The sequence below is a fragment of the Oncorhynchus nerka genome, linkage group LG5 (assembly GCF_034236695.1).
Source record: "Oncorhynchus nerka isolate Pitt River linkage group LG5, Oner_Uvic_2.0, whole genome shotgun sequence".
NCBI lineage: Eukaryota > Metazoa > Chordata > Actinopteri > Salmoniformes > Salmonidae > Oncorhynchus > Oncorhynchus nerka.
Genome location: NC_088400.1, coordinates 53,320,653 through 53,341,797, shown reverse-complemented (window position 1 = coordinate 53,341,797; position 21,145 = coordinate 53,320,653). Strand labels below are relative to the sequence as shown.

General features: G+C 41.5%; 1 protein-coding gene and 2 long non-coding RNA genes across 4 annotated transcripts in view; 1 reads left to right on the top strand and 2 right to left on the bottom strand.

The window, feature by feature from the left end:
* The window catches only part of LOC115129960 (transmembrane protein 163a-like), a 38,929-nt gene extending 25,513 nt beyond the window's left edge, over positions 1-13,416 (bottom strand). Inside the window, exons 1-4 of the mRNA XM_029660751.2 lie at positions 13,126-13,416; positions 12,059-12,178; positions 3,412-3,455; positions 99-190 (exon numbers count right to left, since the gene is read on the bottom strand). Of these exons, the coding sequence (XP_029516611.1) occupies positions 99-190; positions 3,412-3,455; positions 12,059-12,178; positions 13,126-13,303 (434 nt within the window). The 5' untranslated portion in view covers positions 13,304-13,416. The remainder of the gene's footprint in view (positions 1-98; positions 191-3,411; positions 3,456-12,058; positions 12,179-13,125) is intronic.
* Positions 13,417-13,544: 128 nt separating this feature from the next.
* LOC135571738 (uncharacterized) lies at positions 13,545-14,292 on the top strand. The gene is made up of 2 exons (XR_010463888.1): positions 13,545-13,629; positions 13,805-14,292. It is a non-coding gene; the product is annotated as an uncharacterized LOC135571738 (long non-coding RNA).
* A 354-nt stretch (positions 14,293-14,646) lies between these two features.
* LOC115129958 (uncharacterized) lies at positions 14,647-18,239 on the bottom strand. Of its 2 annotated transcripts, none has more exons than XR_010463972.1 (4): positions 18,075-18,239; positions 15,423-16,105; positions 15,155-15,226; positions 14,647-14,968 (listed from the first exon to the last, which is right to left on the bottom strand). It is a non-coding gene; the product is annotated as an uncharacterized LOC115129958 (long non-coding RNA). The 2 variants fall into 2 exon arrangements; XR_010463973.1 differs by having other exon boundaries at positions 15,811-16,105.
* Between the last annotated feature and the right edge of the window lie 2,906 nt (positions 18,240-21,145).

Below are 21,145 nucleotides of genomic sequence, written 5' to 3'. Positions count from 1 at the left end.
AGTGTGCTGAAAAGAACAGTGCTAGTATAATTTAGGCTTTATATATAGTTTTGCTGGTCATCAAAAACAACAAATATGGTGGTGCTATATCTACTCACATGTACTCCCTGTGTGCAGAGTGAACGGCGGAGGCATTGCTATAGCGCCACACCACGATGATGGAGGACAGCACGTCCAGGGCGGCATCAAACTGCAGAGGGTAAACATCAACACTCACCAGCTTTTCAGCAGAAACCCATGAGAAATGGGGGTTCACTTATATTATTGTACCCTTCAGTTATCCTTATCCCAATAACTCCAAGACAATGCAAAATCTTGCCTAAATTACAAGCTTAGACTCCTAAGGCAGCAGGACTCGATATGGCCAGGCCCTTGTGCAACTAGTGTGTTTTTGAGATCGACTACATAGCAGTTGCTCTGCGCAGGATCATCTTGCATCCCAAATACAGTGGCTTGCGAAAGTATTCACCCCCTCTGCATTTTTCCTATTTTGCTGCCATTACAACCTGGATTTAAAATTCATTTTTTTTGGGGGGGGTTGTATAATTTGATTTACATATGCCTACCATTGATGGAAACTTTAGTGAAACAAACAAGAAATGAGACAAAAACAGAACTACTCCCCCCCACCCCCACAACCCCAAAGTCAATACTTTGTAGAGCCACCTTTTGCAGCAATTACAGCTGCAAGTCTCTTGGGGTATGTCTCTATAAGGTTAGCACATCTAGTCACTGGGAGTTTTGCCCATTCTTCAATGCAAAACTGCTCCAGCTCCTTCAAGTTGGATGGGTTCCGCTGATGTACAGCAATCTTATACCACAGATTCTCTTTTGGATTTATGTCTGGGCACTGACTCCCCTCAATAATTTCCCTGTATTTAGCACCATCCATCATCCCTTCAATTCTGACCAGTTTACCAGTCCCTGTCGATGAAAAACATGGTGCTCTCAGGGTGATGAGGTGTTGGGTTTGCACCAGACAAAGCGTTTTCCTTGATGGCCAAAAGCTACATTTCAGTCTCATCTGACCAGAGTACCTTCTTCCATATGTTTGGGGAGTCTCCCACATGCCTTTTGGCGAACACCAAATGTGTTCGCTTATTTCTTACTTTAAGCAATAGCTTTTTTTGTTTGCTTATTTTTGTTTGCTTATTTTTTACTTTAAGCAATAGCCACTTCCGTAAAGCCCAGCTCTGTGAAGTACAAGGCTTAAAGTGGTCCTATGGACAGATAATCCAATCTCCACTGTGGAGCTTTGCAGCACCTTCAGGGTTGTTTGTTGACTCTTATTAATGCCTTCTGCAGGTTTGTTGTGGTGCCATATTCTTTCCATTTTTGTATAGATTTAAATGGTACTCCGTGGGATGTTCAAAGTTTCTGATATTTTATTTTATATAACCCGACACTGATCTGTACTTCACAACTTTGTCCCTGACCTGTTTAGAGAGGCTCCTTAGTCTTCATGGTTCTGCTTGCTTGGTGGTGCCCCTTGCTTAATGGTGTTGCAGACTCTGGGGCCTTTCGACAGATAGACATACACACATATACATACATACATACATACTTAGATCATGTGAGTCTTAAATAAAGTCCACCTGTGTGCAATCTAACTAATGTGACTTCTGAAGGTAATTGGTTGCACCAGATCTTATTTAGGTGCTTCATAGCAAAAGGGAGTGAATACATATGCATGGACCACTTTTCCATTTACCTTTTTTTTTAAACAAAATTCACCAATTTGGACTATTTTGTGTATGTTCATTACATGAATTCCAAATAAAAATCAATTTAAATTACAGGTTATAATGTGACAAAATAGGGAAAAAAGCCAAGGGGGATGAATACTTTGCAAGGCTCTAACTAGCTAGATCTCAAATCATATTGGCCGAATACCTTAAGAGTGAAATGCTTACTTTACAAGCCCTTAACCAACAATGCAGTTAAGAAAAATACCTGCCAAGTAATTAATTTTTTAATTTTAAAAAAGTGAAGAGAAAAGTAACAAATTGCGAGGCTATATACAGAGGGGGTACGGATTCAACGATTCATGCAGGGGCAGATTCATGCGGGGGCACCGGTTATTCGAGGTAATATGTACATGTAGGTAGAGTATTTAAAGTGACTATGCATAGATGGCACTGCAAATAGTCTGGGTAACCATTTGATTAGCTGTTCTGGAGTCTTATGGCTTGGGTGTTGAAGCTGTTTAGAAGCCTCTTGGACCTAGAATTGGCACTTTTGGCGTGCCCTCTTCACGACTGTCCTGGACCATGTTAGTTTGTTGGTGACGTGGCCACCAAGGACCTTGAAGCTCTCAACCTGCTCCCTGTCGATGAGAATGTGAGCATGCTTGGTCCTCCTTTCCTGTATTCCACAATCTCCTTTGTCTTGATCACGTTGAGGGAGAGGTTGTTGAGGTCTCTGACCTCCCTATAGGCTGTCTCGTCGTTGATCAGGCCTACCACTGTTGTATCATCGGCAAACTTAATGATGGTGTTGCAGTCATGAGTGAACAGAGAGTACAGGTAGGGACAGAGAATGCACCCGAGGGCTCCCCCCGTGTTGAGGATCCGTGGTGGATGTGTTACCTACCCTTACCACCTGGGGGAGGCCCGTCAGGAAGTCCAGGATCCAGTTGCAGAGGGAGGTGTTAAGTCCCAGAGTCCTTAGCTTAGTGATGAGCTTCGTGGGCACTATGACGTTGAACGCTGAGCTGTAGTCAATGAACAACATTCTCATATAGGTGTTTCTTTTGTCCAGGAGGGAAAGGGCAGTATGGAGTGCGATTGAGATTGCATCATCTGTGGATCTGTTGGGGCGGTATGCAAATTGGAGTGGGACTAGAGTTTCTGGGATAATGATGTTGATGTGAGCCATGACCAGCCTTTAAAAGCACTTCATGGCTACCGACGTGAGTGCTACAGGTCGGTAGTCATTTAGGCAGGTTACCTTAGTATTCTTGGGCACAGGTACTATGGTGGTCTGCTTGAAACATGTTGGTATTAAAGACTCCGACAGGGAGAGGTTGAAAATGTCAGGTAAGACACTTGCCAGTTGGTCAGTGCATGCTCAAAGTACACGACCTGGTAATCCATCTGGCCTTGAGAATTTTGACCTGTTTAAAGGTCTTACGTCGGCTACGGAGAGTGTGATCACAGTCGTCCGAAACAGCTGATGCTCTCATGCATGTTCCAGTGGTACGCGCCTCGAAGCGAGCATAGAAATTTAACTCGTCTGGTATACCAGGCTCCTGTCGATGGGCAGCTACTACTCTTTAAGTGATCAAGATCTGTGATCCTGTGCCTCACCTTGCTCAAACTGACCTCAAAACACACTGATTGTAACGTTAGTAATGACATCTGCCCTATAGCACTCAGTAGAAATTAAAATGCATTTTAAAGAAGTACCTACAGCGAATCCGAAAGCAGAGGCACTGTGTCTCATGAAGGAAACAGCTGGAAAAAAAACAAGAGAAACAAGTTTTACTATACATGAAGAACATTCATACATGAAATATCAGTGGTACTGTTGTGAATGACTTGAGAATACCCGTTGTACACCAAACACTGACGGCCGGTTAGCTCAAAACCGACTCAGCCTACCAGTAGTCCCTGGAGTCAAACACTATTGGTTCTCTTTTAACTACTTTAGCTGCACTTGATTGAACGTCTGCGACAATGGGACCAATAGAATAGTCCAAAAAGTGCAAACCCCACCCATCTGGCATTCCAAAATAACAAGACAGGCTCAATTAAATGCTCAAAGTAATTAAACCCAGGTCTCATATGGCGCAACTACAACACTTAGTTATATTCAGCAGGTGTAGTAGTAAGATATGTAGTGCTAGCATTCAGCATCCACACCATAGTCAGTTCATAGGGTTGAGTACCCCACCAGTGTGTACACAGCTGTTTGTAATGTAGCCTAAGACTCTGCGAATACACACAACCTTACCCCAGAGTTGAACTCCAGAGTGATTACCATATTCAGGACATGACATAATGGAATTCAAAACACATCCAACCCCAAACCAGAGGGATTACCCAGCACTGAAGACTACGCAAAGTCCATACTAATGCAGTCCAGGCTAATGACAACTGGCTTTGCTTTCCAAAATAAATGGCATCCTATTCCCAATTTAATGCACTACTTTTGACTAGGGCCCATAGGGCGCTAACCTGTCCCTCAACGTCAACAAAACCAAGGAGCTGATCGTGGACTTCAGGAGGTCGCAGAGAGCGCACGCCCCCATCCACAGGGAAGCAGTAGATGGGGTGAAAAGCTTCAAGTTGATCGGCGTGCACGTCACAGACAACCTGAAATGGTCCATCCACACAGACTGAAGGTGGCGCAACAGTGCCTCAACCTGAGGAGGATGAAGGAAAAAAAGTGCCTAGCCCCTAAGACCCACAAACTTTTAAAGATGCACCATTGAGAGCATCCTGTTGGGCTGCATCACTCCCTGGTACGGCAATTGCTGTTAAATAGCCAACACTAACCAGCCTCCACCAAATACCATCCCCTGATCTTAGTCACTGTTACTAGCCGGCTACCACCCGGTACCTTTCGAGACCGCTGCCCTATGTTCATAGTCATTGAACAGTGGTCACTTTAATAATGTTTACATACCGTTTTACCCACTTCATATGTATACACTGTATTCAAGTGGCTGTGGATTGCTATAAAGAAAAGGCACTCTGTTATTTTTTGATTGAAGGTTAGAAGAATGGGCAAAACGAGTGATCAGTGCCAAGCGAGCCGGATCCAGTACCTCAAACGGCCGCCCTCCTGAGCTTTTAACACACACGACAGTGTCTAGGATTTCCTGAGAATGGTGCGACAAACAAAAAACATAGTAGAAAGGTAGAAAGGCAAGAATGGTGCAAGCTAACAGGCAGGGCACAAAGACAAATGATGGCACAGTGGTGTGCAGAACGGCATCTCGGAACGCACAAATTGCCGATCCTCGTCGCAGACGGGTTAATTGCAGCAGACAACCACACTGGGTTCTACTCCTATCAGCTAAAAACAAGAAGCGGCTCCAGTGGGCAACTGCATGATGCCATCGTGTCCGCATGGACCAACATCCCTGTGGAACCTTGCCGACAAAGAATTCAGGCTGTTCTGGAGGAAAAGGGGGTCCGACCCTGTACTGGATGGGTGTACCTGAAACTGCAGAAATGTAGATATTTTTTCCCACTGGCCGAGACACAATGCATTGTTTTTACAAATGAATTATGAATTCAAATTCAAGCCCTTTTTTAGAACCAGTCTAAATAAGTTCAGGGGTAAACATTTGCTTCACAAGTCACATAAGTTGAATGCTCATTCGGTCTGCAATAGTGTTTAACACGATGTTTGAATGACTACCTCATCTCTTTCTACTACAGTACCATTTTATTTAAGAGACCAATAATGATAAGAGACCAATAAGGCTTTTACTATTCTAGGTAGCGTTCATAAAGGAACCAAACAGAAGAAAAGACTGAAACAGGGAGGAACTACCTGGACTTGTCCAATAAGAAACTATCATTTAAAAATGATTTAGCTTGCGTGCCCTAATGAACAAGACCCAGGTTCTCTTTCTGAAGTCCTCCTGGGGTGTAAAGCCCCCATCCATTTATCCATCTAAACAGTGACACACGGTGGGTGACAAACAGATCTTTCTGGGTCATCCCAGTCCATGTCAAACCTCCCACCCTCCACTCATCGTCACGGTGACAGAGGCTGGCACATCACCCTGACAGAACACCAGCCACACCGAGAACAGAAAGACAACACCCGAAATTATACCTTTTCCCCCTATATAGCGCACTTCTTTTGAACAGGGCCCATAAGGCACTATATAGGGAATAGGGTGCCATTTCGGACACAGCTAGGGTCTCCGCGTGACAGAACAAATGAGGTTAGTGACCAGTCGTTTACAAATGAAGGCAGAAGTGATCAATTCTCCTCACTTTGTCAAGCCAGATCAAGTGTCGCAGAGAAAGGGTTTAAGAGGGCTTAAACCAACGCAGCACAGTAAAGGCATCCATCTTAGTGTTGTCACATTACTCGTAGGTATCATGGTGTAACAGGAGTCACACTGATTAAGTAACAGTACCGCTTACTTCCTCAAGAGCCCATACTGATATTCAATGTTTCTCAATATGCATTCTCCAAGGGCGTTCTCGAGTACGTTCTTGTGAGGATGTGTGGAGAATGCATAAAAATGTACTTAAAGAAAATGCATTGTTCATAATTATCAATTATATGTGAATTGTATTAATCAAACTGGCCAACTAGTTTTACATGTAAAAAAAAAAAAAATGAAAAAAAAAGACCTAAACAAATGTTATGAAAGGTAAATGGCCAGCATTAGCTACAAATTCTTTGTGGGTGGCTAGCTAGCCACATTGACACATTTTGTCAGTCTTGGCACAGAGGTTATTCTATGGAGTTAAACAGACCAACATTTACACATTATGGTTAGTCAGGCATCATATGGGGAGAGTTAGACAACTTCTCATTCCAATGTCCGAGTTCTCACGTCAACTCAAAACCAGCCGCCATTGACTTCAGGACATTTTGCATATTTTTTTTAGGTGGTTGCGTTATATTACGTCAACAATACTGGTCATATTTCAGTTGAAGCTTGCGTCGATGCATGCTTAGAAATATGTACAAACGAAGAACACATCTGAGAACTGCCCTCCATGTTCCATTTCTCATACTTTGATTTGGACTCATACGCCGACCTGTCCCGTGGTCCAATTTGCGTGCTCGGAGCATATTGAGAAACCCCTCGTCTCAAACACATGTAACTTACCTATTGACACGTCTTAACCAGCTGCACCACCAGAAAGCTAGGAATTCAATGGCTCAGGCAGCAGTATTTGAGGTTGAAGAGTTAGTTTAACCAATTCATCTTGTTTACGATGGGGGGGAAATGTAAGAGCACTCCATTTCTTGAGGAAAACAGTCCTATTGTTGGAAATAAACAGCCTAATGTCACATTGGTTTACTTTCCAAGCTATAGCACACCGTGACAACACTAATCTCTGTATGATCTCATACATGCACATCTTTGTCTTTCTCTTCCGCCATCTCCTCCGGTCACCCAGAGTGACAGAGACATCAGAGCAGATGGGAGATGTGTCACTGTCTCTCCGGAGACCTAAGTCAGTCCCTTTCCACATTATAGACGAGAGTTCTTTGGATCCTCAACCACTCCAGATTACTTAATTTCTGTGTCAATTCTCTTTGTAAGTGTCAATGCAGACAGGATATGACTATGATCAAGTCCTTTGAAAGGGATCACAGATCTGACAAAAAATGCAAGTGTTAAGATATACCCATGTGAAATGTCCAAGAGAACACCATCTCACAGTCACAGGAAATATGTCAAGAGTGGAGAGAGTTTTAAACAAATATGCTAGCTCTGCCTAGGTTTTTAAAGGAACCTTAAGGTTCAAAGATCCTATATGGGACAGTGGGCAGAGTCAGAAAATACACTGGACAGAGTAGCTACCCAGACAGACTGTTGCAGTAGCAGTGTGGGGGTTATAAATTAATATAAATAGCTGAGGAAGCCAAGCATGAATGCAATATTACAACCTGTGTGTTGTGATCTTTGTGTTCGCTCTGTTAGTTCATATGTTAGTTCATATGCCTTGCCACTGTGATATATACAGTAAGCCTAAGGCAGAGACAAGAAGACAGAGTGGCAGAATAAATTCAACAACAACTTTGTTTCATCACAAAACTGGAGAGCAACATCTGTCCACAAAGCATATTGCATGTAACAAACAGTTATGACCTACACCATGGTCAATCAAGTTCATGTTTCCTACGTTTTCAGACTACTAAATAACTATTGATTTAGAACCACGGAGAGTTACCAGTCACAAATAAAACAGGGGCTGCCTCCATTATTCCAGCACCATTTCAACTCTCAAATCACCTATGCTTAGTCTAAAAAAGGTAGCTAAAACAATTTCGTCCAATCAACGTAAGCCAAATATGATGTGGTTGTCCATGGTACTGTGTGTATAAGTAGAAAAAAACATGTTGACTCACGATACTTGTAGAGAAACACCAATGCCAGCCTCCTCTTTTTCATGTTGCCGAAATTGTCTGACTGTCATACAGTTGGCTACACACTTAGCTGGCTCATCGTTGCCCATGAAAGAAACAAGTTAACATTAGCTTACTACATTTAGCTACAGATTGAACTTAATCCTCTCAGGCCAGGGGCACAATGTATGAATTTATGGTTGGATCAGAATCGCCATTATAATCATAGGCCAGTACAGAGAATTAAGTAAAACCACAAGTCCAAATCCCCATCCATGGCTAATTTAGGAAAGGAACCATTTTAGCTAGCCAGCCACCAGAGGACAACAAAACAATGCGATGCAACAATTCCAGTTTTTTTCTGTCAATAATGTTTGGGTTTTATTGTGATGTGACTGGTGTGAAGCCAAATCCAAACTGGCTTCTCTTGACACTTGTTTGCGCCAGGACCAGTCACAGTTGAGCCCACTCAATTTAGCGCAACATTGACTGGCAATGATTTTTATTTAAAATCAAGGGAGGGCAAGTGCTCGCTGGCTGCCCTTGCATTCAATGCTACAGGGGGCAACAATGTCATACTCATTTGGACCAGACAGAATCAGATAGATGGCCTACAGAGAGAGGGGCGCTGTTTTGCGCACTTGGATGCTTTCTCTGGGAGACACATTCAGCCTCTCAATTGAAGGAAAATTAAGAAAAACAGACCAAATATGAATTTAAATGTCTATTGGTACATTTTTGGGGGAAGCCTGGCATCAATGAATAACACTCGTGTTGGGACCAATGCCAGTCCCCCCCCCCCCCAAGAGCATTAGGCTTAACCTATGGTCTGTAGAGCAGTGTCAGTGTGCCAGCTATATCTCCATCAGTGAGAGCAGCAATTGAGAGCAGGTTAATCAGTTGAAATGGAGTTCACTACACTCTTTACTATCAAATGGTAATATAACTGCAGATGTGTTTTCCCCCTAATATTCCTCCATTTGTTTACCAACATGAGACTAAGTCCAGTCCCAGATGACACAATTTACTATTAGGAGGGTTATCAGCACAGTGTTTTCCCCGTAATATTCCATAGTACACTGTAATATTACGATTTTATTTGTATATTTGTTTACTGGTGTGGTTGAATGATTGCTTGGTCAGCATGATTCTAAAATTATTGGCAAAACAAGCGCTGGTGAACTGTGAAATTGTGATACTGAATTATTAAGCAATGTATAATGTGTGCTTGAAAGCTAGAGTTTCTGCATACACCCCCCCCCCCCCAGTTTGACCTTTTGATTAAGCCAAAGTATGTGAAAAGCAAACACTATTTGAACCCCTCACCCAATCCCTTCCCCCCAGCCTATCCATCCAAGGGCAGGGAGGTGAAGTAGACATGACAGAAGACAATCACTTCGTCAACTCCATGCCCCTACACCCACTACTCTGAGCCTCCGTCCCCTTCATCCCCCAGTCTGCTCCTGCTGTTCGTGTGAGAACAGAGAAGGGAGAGCTCCCCTCCCTCTTTCTCTCAAAATGCACCTCCTGCAGCTCTTATTTTTTTAGACTGCAGACTCTTTGGGGGCTTGTGCTCCAGCTTATAGACGCGCGCAGTTCTGAATGCATTAATAATGGGACGCATCTCCCCCAGTCTCTAGTTTAGATTGTTCCTTTTTGGTTTGTTTTTACTGTGCATGTGGCCTTGAAGTTCTATATAGCATCTCAATTGTATGTCTGTGTGGTTGGGTGTGCGTGCGTGCATAACTGCATGTGCGTACGTCTGTGCATATCGCTGTGTCTCTGTCTCTCTCCAGGGTACACAGAGCGATGTTATCTGTATTCAGGGTGTGCCTCAGGGCTGTAAGCCCTGGCATCGATCGCTCAGCCACCATCTAGACCGGTAGGGCACTCTCACTCAAAACACAGGGAACAGACAGCATGGTGACATGTGGCTGGTATTTCACTAAACCCTGTGTTGGGTAATGTGATTTGTTGTGAAATTGATATTCAGGGTACCCAAAAAGCAGTCAAAGGAAAAAAAAGTATTTGCAAAGCAAACCAAGGAAAAGCTATTGAAATTCAAAAAGGTATTATTTAGTGTAATACAACAAGCACAACACATTATCAAAGAGGGAACACACACACACACACACGGCAATTGTGGAACCGGATTATCCTGCGACATCCAACGAATGAGGGGGCAGGAAGAACGAAACAGAAGCTCCACCTGGAATCCACATTGTCAAAACAGTCAGAGTTGAGTAAATTGACAGACACACGAGAGAGAGCGACTGGCCTCAAATGGAATGCAAATGAATCTGCCATTTGAGAGCCGATGACGTGCCACTAAATGTTAATTGTATCCTGAGGACGATGTGAAGTATCTGGGAAATTTTTCTTCCCTACCTCCCTGCCCCTTAAAACCTGTCACAGATGACAAGCAGCTTAGAAAATGCCATTTCCGTTTTGTGATTTGACTGTGGTCAAGTATCTTTGAAATCACAGACTCAGGAAGCAGAGGACAATTAAATAACACAAGCAGGCTAGCTGTGCTTTCCACGTTGATCACCTTGAACACATCCCTATTGATCTGCGCACCAAGCAATCTATATGACCAAAGGCAAATGTATTTGTGCAACAGCACGCATCACTGAGAATTTGCACAAAAAAAAACAAAAAAACTGGTTGAGACAGTGTTTCCTTAATGCTAATGCTTTCCTGTTTGCATGCCCCAGTTGCCATCGTTCAGGTAGACATCTACAGTACAGAAAAAGACCCTAGGTGCTATAGATATCCATAATAGCCAGTTACTTTTCTTACATAGAAAAGACACACTGATGATACAGTGCACACCAAAACATCTGTTTTGGATTACACACAAATATCCAAAAAGGATCGCAGAGCCATATTGTCCATTTAATCTCAATGTCAAATAACGTTAATTACTTAACCTACACCACTGGTGTGATAATGCAATATGATCACTCAATATTGGCTTTCATTGAATTCAGAACTGCGAAGGGGTGTGTACATGTGGTTAATGTACAGTACAAGTCAAAAGTTGAGACTGCCAAGAGTGTGCAACGCTGTCATCAAGGCTCTCTAATATAAAATATTATTTGATTTGTTTAACTTTTGGTTAATACATGATTCCATGTGTGTTAATTCATCGTTTTGATGTCTTAAATATTACTCCACAATGGAGTGGACAGCTCTTTTCACCCCCAAAAATGCAAATTACATAACATTCTCAGTCCCATTTGAAACGTCATGACCTAACCGACTTGGAAATATAGTATACAAGCATGTCTTGTGAACTGTAATGAGAAGGGTTGAGATTCATACACTGGCTGGGGGAATAAAGCTGATTCCATACTCGACACTGCAACCCCAAAGCACAACACGAGTCATCTTACCCACGTAGGTCCCATCCTGAGGTAACCTTATGGAGCTAGATCACACAAAAGAGATATTGTGAAAACTATAGAACATATTGTATTCTAATACAAAACAGAGAAATCTGAGCTTTTCAATAACTATTTGAACATGCTTTGTTTGCTTTATTGTCAATGTGTCCACCACAGATGATGTCTGTAATGTTACATGGAGGATAGTTGAACAGAAACAAACTAGTAACAGTCTAGAAATAACTCCTTGACCCCCAACAGAATTGTGTGCTCGATTTTATACACCTGTCAGCAACAAGTGTGACTGAAATAGTCCAATACACTCATTTGAATGGGTGCCCACATATACTTTTGGCCATGTAGTGTGTTTAGTAAACATGTGCAATATGGTATGTGTACAGTATATTATGTGTTAGAGTAGATATACCCAAACAGCACGCCACATGTTATCGATAAGTCATAAGATTTGAAAAATTGAAGGGAACTGTTGCATAGAAAAATCATCACCAGGAAGACATTGCCTGGTCCCAGATCTGTTTGTGCTGTCTTATCAACACAACCAGATCTGGGATAAGGCTTATTCCCTCAGAAAGAACAAAGTAAATTATGCTCACTGAAAGCTGCTACTGCCAGGATCAGCGTCACAAAGATGGAAACCCAGGAGACCCACAACGCTTTCTTGCGGTATCTTTGAGCTTCGTGGGGCTTCAGCCTCATGCTACTCTCCAGTAAGCCTGTCAAAAGCAACACAGTAATAAGCAGCGGTGAGATTCCAGAACGCTTTTAGCACTCATATCCTAATTTGTCGATTGCATACAATAGACTTATGATTATCTACGTGCCATGAAGATTACTGGTTTCTGAAACAAAAGAAAAATGAAGCAATGCACAAATTTGAAGGATCCTTGTATTGTAGTCTACTGGAAGCCCAGAGGTGTGAGGACTGGTGTGATAGTAGTGTATGGTTACACAGTCAACTAGTCTCACAATAGTGATAATGAGGTCCTGTGGGCCATCAAAAAAAATTATTCTAGACATTAAATCAAGTTGGTCACTAGCCGATCATTAAGTCTAACAACAAGAAACTATTACCGTTTAAGAACCAATTGGAAGCAAACAGAAGTAAAAACCTACCTGAATGCAAAACTTTTTCAGTTTGGAGTAAATGGTTTCTGTTGCGAAATGTTTTGCAACAGAATTGTCATAATAAATACATACAGTCAACTAAAATGTGTTTTGAACAAGGTTAATTGCATTTAGGAGCTAGAGGGTGTGGACATTTTCATTTTGGAGTCCGCATGTAGGCTATACTATGATGGTCATTGAGACTTCTCAGATGCATTTCTTAGATGTGTAGGATCAGTGATGGAGTTAGTGCCCTGATATTATCAAGCAGCTTGTCTGTCAGTGTAAAACTAAATAAATGTGTTATGGCTGCCTTACTATACCCCCTTCAAGTAAAGTCGTATCCATAATTGTTTCAGGTATCCAGTCTGCTAAGAGACAATGTATAATGGAAATTCGAGACATGCTGGGAGTAGCCCATAAGCGTTTAGAGTAACACAAATGCATTGCATTGACAGTTTAATTTGTGGAGATATTTCTGCTGAAGTAGCCTAGTCTAAGTGTAAATAGTATGCGTATTCTATTTTTGTTTGATTTGTCATAGATATCGGCCTACCTTGCCCCTCCACGCTGTCGCCAATTTTCATCTCCTGGTCCATAGTGAATTTAGGGTGGCTGTTGATTTTGGGTGACAGTTGATGTGTCGGGTCGCACTGGCCGTTTACAGTCGACTGATCGACAATAATTGGATCCGGGATGGTGTTCGCCCGATCTAAGGCTGTTGAGTCCGTCATTGTTCTAAAATGCGGTTCCAATTAGGCAACGCCAAAAACGGTTCCAATTAGCACAGGATGCCGCGCGGTGAACCACAACTTGCCATTCATTTCAGTTGAAGGAAAGCTGAGAGTGCCGGGTACCTTCAGGCGGTGAAAAATATAAACTTTTCCCAACTTTATGCAAATCACCAGCGGCGACCGCTGGGCGATGACCAATCATAGGGAGCAGTTCCCATGACGAATTTGACGCTATGCGTCCCAAGGCTGGACACTTTCTTCAGCGAAGATGGCTGACAAAAATACTAGAATGGATTCGAACGTCATGACGAATCATGCCAAAAAATGTACAGTTGACAGGAATATGTTAGTTCATGTAGAGACAAACGATTATGCATATTTTAATCATAAAGTTAATTTTCGAAAATCGCGATTTAGCAAGCTAGCTAACATTAGCTGGCTAGCTTTATGGGTGTTGTGACGTGAGTATGAAATTGTAATTCTGGTTGTTTAATGTTTTAGGGACTCCTGAAACAACCAGCAAACCAGGCTGTCGTCTTGTGAAACAGTGAATGTAAACAATCTAGCTAGCTAAAGCATTTACTGCAAATTGAATGTACACGTGTTTAAGCTTGCCTTGCTGATATTTTCCATGCAATGCATATAGATGAAATAAACTAGCTCTGTTCTTGCTTATTGTGCAGTAGAGGATAAAAATCCCTGTATGCTTCTGGATCGGCTATCTAGCCCTTCTATGGACACAAACGTTTGGTATACATATTAGTTCAGAACCTAGCTATGAACCTCATATCATAGCCAGTTGTATCAACTTCAAAATAGTCTGAATGACATTAATGAAGCCTATGGATTGAGTAGAATATAATATAACTTGTGTAGGATGCAACTCGTATATACATGTAGTTATTACCATGCATGAGATCCCCACATAGTAGCTTGTATATTCACTGATCATGTAACCTACCGTGGCAAATAAAGGTGCAGTTCATGTATGAATGTCTGAGATGATTTCAGTCATATCCAATACCAGGAGTATCAAATTCCAGTCTTTGAATGATGTTGTGTCTGCATGTATGTATTACAATTATACATGTCAACAGTGTTTACCAATCTTGATCCTGGGACATCAATGGTTACACATTGTAACTAATAGACTAGAAACAGGATTTAACTAGTTAAAGGCTGATTTGTAATTCATATATACAGAAATAGATTTTTTTTTAAACAGTTCACTACAATTCCTAAGCATCATGTAAATACTCTACAACCAGTTCATCTCTATCTAATGCCCGTTATCTGCATTGATCTGATAAACACAGGATAGGTGTGGCATTTCAACCAGTAGAGAATGTGAAACGCTTTATTGAAAGAAGTTAATTATCCAAGTGTTGTAAATACATACATTAGAAATATTATAATTGTAATATTATAAATACAAGTTCAATCTGTACTTCAATCTGTGGTGTATTATAAAAACAGGAAGAAAGGCGGTGAGAGAGGTGTAAAAGACAGGGAAAGAGGTAAGAACATAGGAGCAGGGAAGGCAGCATATGATTAATGCTATCCAAATATTCTCTCAGTTCATAACAATTACATAAGTGTCTAGTCGGCACGAAAGTTGGTGGCGATGATGGGACGGGGTTGGCATCCTCTCAAATAAAAACATATCTGCAGGAGAGTGACAGCATGTTGGTAAGTTTTTGTTTTATTCTAACATTATCAAAAATCAAGAAGTGAAATGCAAAACTGACCTTGGATCATTAACTCTGGGTCTACTGCATCTCTTATCTGTATTTCAATGTAAAGCATCTCTTTAATAATACTTCCTGTTGACCTGACCAAGTGACCTCTCACCTCTGATCATGCTGTGCCATCTATGTAGCCAGTTCAAATGTGGGAGGGTTTCACCGACACAGCTGATATAACCTAGAGGATTTAGGGAGAAGAGGGATGAAGTGAAGGAGATAGACTTATTGAGAAAATAAGGTAATTAAAGAGACAGTGTTCAACAGGAATCTGTGTGTGGCTGCAGATACTGTTACATGTTTTTTCTGCAAAAAAACATGAGCGGACACGAGGACAAACAATATAGCGTAGTTATAGAAATAATGAAGTGTCTTACTATTCGCCATGGTTGGCCCTATTGCCTATTCTTTGAAGGTGGAAGGAGCCACAGTTATACACCTGAGCCTGTTTACTGCACAACACAATCCATAAATCCGATTGATACATGAGTAGGTATGGGTTATAGGGTGTCTAATTGCTCTACATTTTTTCAATATGGGTGATTTTAAAATAGCCTGTTTTGTTTTTGTACAGACATCACACCCTTACCTAAACAGCACCCTAACCTTAGAAGTAGAATTCAAAGGGAGAGAAACTGGAAATTGAATAACTGCAATTGACATAGCTAAGTAAATGGAAGACTACTCATATTGCAATGTGAATGGCTCTTAAAAGAGCCTTTGGTTGTGCATAGTGCAGTCTATTGTGTTGCCAGGGAACAGCACCATCTTCAAAGAAGTAGGAGGTGAAGATTTCCCGCACACGGAATGCCTCTCTTGTTGTGTTGTTGGACCCCATCCTTGAAACATCCTGCAGAGCAGCAGACTTCTCCTCTGGCACACGGCAGCTGCATATCCCCTCCTGGTCCTCATGTCCATCCTCATGAAGTTATGCAGGACACAGGTAGCCTTCACACACCTGAATTCCTCAGTCCCAGATGGCCCTGGTCACCCAACCGTGCAGTGCCCTACACGTTAACTGTAGGCAATCGCTTTGAATGAATCTCCAGTTACAAGGTATCTGTAGGAATATGGAAGACAATTAATAATAATGTAATTAGAGTTTTACATCACCAGATCATTGTAGATTACTAAAGTATAATATCCCTGTTAAATCATGATAACATTGGATCGATAGAGGCATGGCCACACATCTGTGCATGTGACAATAACAGGTTCATATCAAGGATAGGGTCACAAAAGAATACATAAATACCACTTGAAGCTTGATGATAAGTTGATCATTTGAATCAGCTGTGCAGTGCTAAGACAAAAACAAAAATGTACACCCCTTTGAGCCCCCAGGACCAGGACTGAGAACCACTGCTCTTCATTGAGACCTCTTCATATATAGACAGGCTTTCATATCTGTAAGGGATTTCCTCCTCTTCTTCCGAAGAGGCAAAAAGGATCGGAGGACCAATATGCGGCGTGGTAAGTGTCCATGGTTCTTTTAATACGAACTAGTACACGTGAACAACTGAATACAAAAACAATAAACGTGGCATGACCGAAACCCAAAACAGTACCGTGTGGTGAAAAACACAGACACGGAAACAAACACACAGTGAAACCCAGGCTACCTAAGTATGATTCTCAATCAGAGACAACTAATGACACCTGCCTCTGATTGAGAACCATACTAGGCCGAAACATAGAAATACCCAAATCATAGAAAAACAAACATAGACTGCCCACCCCAACTCACGCCCTGACCATACTAAATAATGACAAAACAACGGAAATAAAGGTCAGAACGTGACAATATCTCTCTTTATGAGGACAGAAAACCTCACAAGAAACAGACTTCATTATAGTCAAATTACACCACACTGAATATTATGTTACTATTATCTCCATCCTCACTTCTAGGGACAGGAACTACACAAAAGTGCCTGCCTTATCCAGAATAGCCTACTCTCTCACTGACAGTTGGGGCTAACGTTAATGTCCTGTCACCCTCCACCATGGCTGTTAACTAGCTAACGTAAACTCACTCACTTTTGTACATCGCCTTGGTCCGTACAATTTACCTTATTTTAGCGCCCCAAAAACGTAATACTTCCAGATCAACTGTAATGTCAATACCATTGTAAAGCACAATTTCTCCCCTTTCCAACATAATCAATTACATGACACCCACGCTGCCCATTTCTGCATAATTCAAGAAGACAATGAGCCCCGTCAGGTCTTTTTTTAAATGGCGGGTGGGGAAGTGAAACTAATGCGTGATAGTGAGAAGGAGAGATTTGTGGGAAAATGGCTTTTTTTCCCTCGATCTGTCCAACTTATCACCTTATCGCCTCTAAAATGTAAATAAAACACTATAAAGAGTTTATATAATGTGTCATTACATACCTATTTGAAGGTTTGTGTCGAATTGGAATCGGGTTTTTAGGGCAGCGCTAAAGTGATCTTAGAAGTAAACAGCCACTTTGAGAATGATGATCGCATGCAATGATGACGCAAAAAATGACTAGGTCCCCCCCCCTTTACTGTCCATTTCTTGTTTTTAAAGGATGAGAGAAGTGCTACACCTGGTGGAGAGAGATTGTAAGACAGAAATAGTTGCTTTATGCGGTACTGTCCGTTACGGCATGACACGTCACAATGTAACTGAGGGTCAGTTTTTTCAACTTTTCTCCAATACTATAGAGCCATCACCATGTCGATCAACACTTGAATAGAAACCTAGTTCACACTCTCGATTTTGAAGTCAACACAGTCCCATTAGTTCTTTGTAGCCTCGTTTGAATGTTGCGGTTGCACACATTGAGTTTACGTTAGCTACCTACAAATGCATTTGGGGTTTGTTTTTAGTGATAAATATATCAAGATATACTGATATTTCTTTCACTTAGCTAGCTAACGTTATCTATACAGTATGTGAAGTTGGTTAGATAGCTAGCCAACTAGCTAGCCCATTTGAGTTAACCTGCACTGTTGCTAATATATAGTTTGTTTTACACTTTCGAAATGTATTTACTTACTTAGGGTCTCCCAGCCATGTGGACAATTGGAAACAGGGCAGCAAAGTGTGTTTGTCACCAGAGCGTTTTAGAGTATATTACTATTGAACTATGTACCCATTTAATAACCAGACCTTCATACAAACTTGCTATGCTGAATTCTTGACATACAGCCGAAAGGCTGCTATATGCTGCCAGCACGCCCACAAGCGACGGCGCATGTACACTAGATAGCGGTAAATTGCTGCGTGTCGCTTAGGCCACCCATTGTGACTCGCTTGTGGGCGTTCTGGCAGCATACGGCAGCATATAGCAAGCAGCCTGTTCGATCCTGCGTCAATAATTCAGCATAGCATGTTTGTATGAAGGTCTGGCTATTAAATGGGTTTACAAATAAGATACTCAACACGACCTATGACCCTGCATCTTCTTTCCCCTTGCTCTAAGGATATGCTGTATCACCCCTTTAGAGGAGTTGTAAAAGCATCATTATTAAACATTGTTTTTTGCACACAGTGTTCAATACTGAAAGGTTTTACTATATGTGGGTATATGTACTGTATTGTCAGTGTCTACGAACAGAAGGAATAACTGTTATAACTTCTGTAGTTCATCTCTCTTTTGCAGGTTTGTCCACAATTAACAAAATATTCACAAATGGTTTTAAGTCATGTTGGCTTATAGTTGAATGAAAACAAACGCACACAAAATAAAATTACTGAAATTGGAGAATAAAGGCTCACAATGAAATTACAAGTGATTAAGCTTTATAAATGAATGACTTATTTATTGATTAAAGAGAAAGTGAACATGAATAGGCAAAGCAGTGCACACATAAAGATTAAAGCTGAAATAAAAAAAGGTCGTATTGAATGGAAATTGCATTTGTGAGACATGCATATCATGTGTAATACGTATCATGTGTGGTGGTATCCATGAGTTCATCTGACTCTGGGTTAGTAGAAAAAAGGGTTTGATTGCCAAAATATCGCACTATCCCTTTAATGTGAGATAGTTAGGCCTACTGTATGCTGCAAGGCTAGACTTGGCAGTCACACTTTATTTGCATAGATTGAAAATCATTTGAAATGTTTGAAACCCTGCAGCAAGCAATACCATTCACCTGAATCCCACTTTGTTATTATACATATGAAAAATACTGCATAGGTCCAAGATAAAACATACAGTACACTCATTCCCACAGACATTATTTCTTACCCCGCACTAACCTCTGGAAGAGCAATGCTTCTTTGTTGGTTATCAGATCTTTCTTGTAGCCTGCCCTGAAGTGGTTGATCCGCGTGTCACAGCTCAGCAGATGCTTGGGCTTTGTAGCAGGACAGGGTTCCCCTGTGCAGGGATCTGTGTAATTGCCCGGCGGCTGCTGGTTGGTCGGCCGGCACAAGTTACACATGGTGGCCTCAGACAGTAATCCAGAACGGAATAGGCTCTTGTAAAGAACCCCGTCTGTCCGTTCCTCAAGTAAGCGTCGTAAAACATGAACTGCCTCACTTGAATGGACCACTGTCACCTCCACCTGTACAGACCCCTCCCACAGTAATGGAAAAATGGTAGAGTAGGTCCCGTTCCGGTGGTCTAGCACCTGCCCTGCAATGCCCACCCCCAACTGTGGGGAGTGCAGTTCGGCCAGCAGGACGTCCTCACCATGGCTCTTGGGTCGCCCCTGGAACTCGTTCACAATGACAAGAGCCTCCGCTGGTCCCCCGCTACAGAAGCACCGCTTGCGGTCCAGGAGAATAGGGCCCATTGAGTGGATGCTACAGACATCCAAGATGCAGTTGAGCTTCCACTGTGGGGGAGAGTAGAGGTCACTAAAGGTGAAAGGGTGGTAGGCTAATGTGGATAGTGATGGATGAAAGATAGTGTTGGAAGCAAGGTTGAACTTGTTCTGGGGGAAGGTCACCTTTCCTCCTCACCTCCAGAACGTTGATGTTGCGGAACAGGAAGAAGAGGCCTGACAGGGCCAGCAGGAGGAAGATGCAGACATATTTGGACAGGCAGTTCAACATGGCCCCTGTCTCCCGTCCCCCTGACATTGACACATAGAAGCTGGTAACTGTACATCTGCTCTGTGTTTGCATTGCGTCGCTATCAGATGAAAACATCTTATCTTAAAAACAGAAACTTTTAAGGAAATTGAAAAAACTGCCATAATTGGTAGCACTTTATAATAACACCTAGTAGTAAAGCATTGATATTGCATTAATAAATAGTTCAAGTATTAATCATTATTCCTAAATGTTTAAATGTTAGTAAGCTATTCATAAACAATTGTGGAAGTCCTACACAGGGACACTCGAAGACAATCTCAAATTAGAAATTCTTTATTATCAGTGCGCTGGAGAGGTTCCAACCAACTCAATGCACCAAGTACACATGTCGATCAGGAGCTCTACCCGGGGCAGTCCTGTTAGTTATCTTATATACAGATAAGTTATATTTGCATGATTTAGCTTATTCATCATTCACAATTAATTCATCATTAACGTTTACTTCCTTCATGTGACCGACCAATACTGGGTCATGCATGTGACAGACTAATACCTCCCAAGGCTGCTTCTCTCTAAGCTGAGACCTTGAAACTGAGATATCTCTTTCTCAAAATAAGGTTCTGCCAAATTGCAGATACTGATAGTTAGGATTCGTTCAATGAGTCACTCATGATCACAGAAATTGGCTATTAGAAAAGCACATTAATAGAACAGAGAAATTGATTATTAGAAAAGCACAAACATAAACATTTCCACCAAACAGTATTTTCATAAACACTGTAACAACATATTTTGTCATGTTTAATATAATACAATTATGACTAAGGTGTCAGTTAATTGTATTTTTATACTTTCTAAATGATTTATTATTTCAATTACAAACCAGTTGTAAATGAGTTATTGGTTCATGAGATCAGTTAGAAAACATACACATAATGAATTGGATATTCACTAATGGTTATTAAGTGTGATTAGAACTATTATCATCAACATTTACTAATACTGCAATTGATGAATAGACATGGAAAACCAATCATTATTATTTAACTGTCTTTTTCGTCAGTATGCTAGACTAGCTAA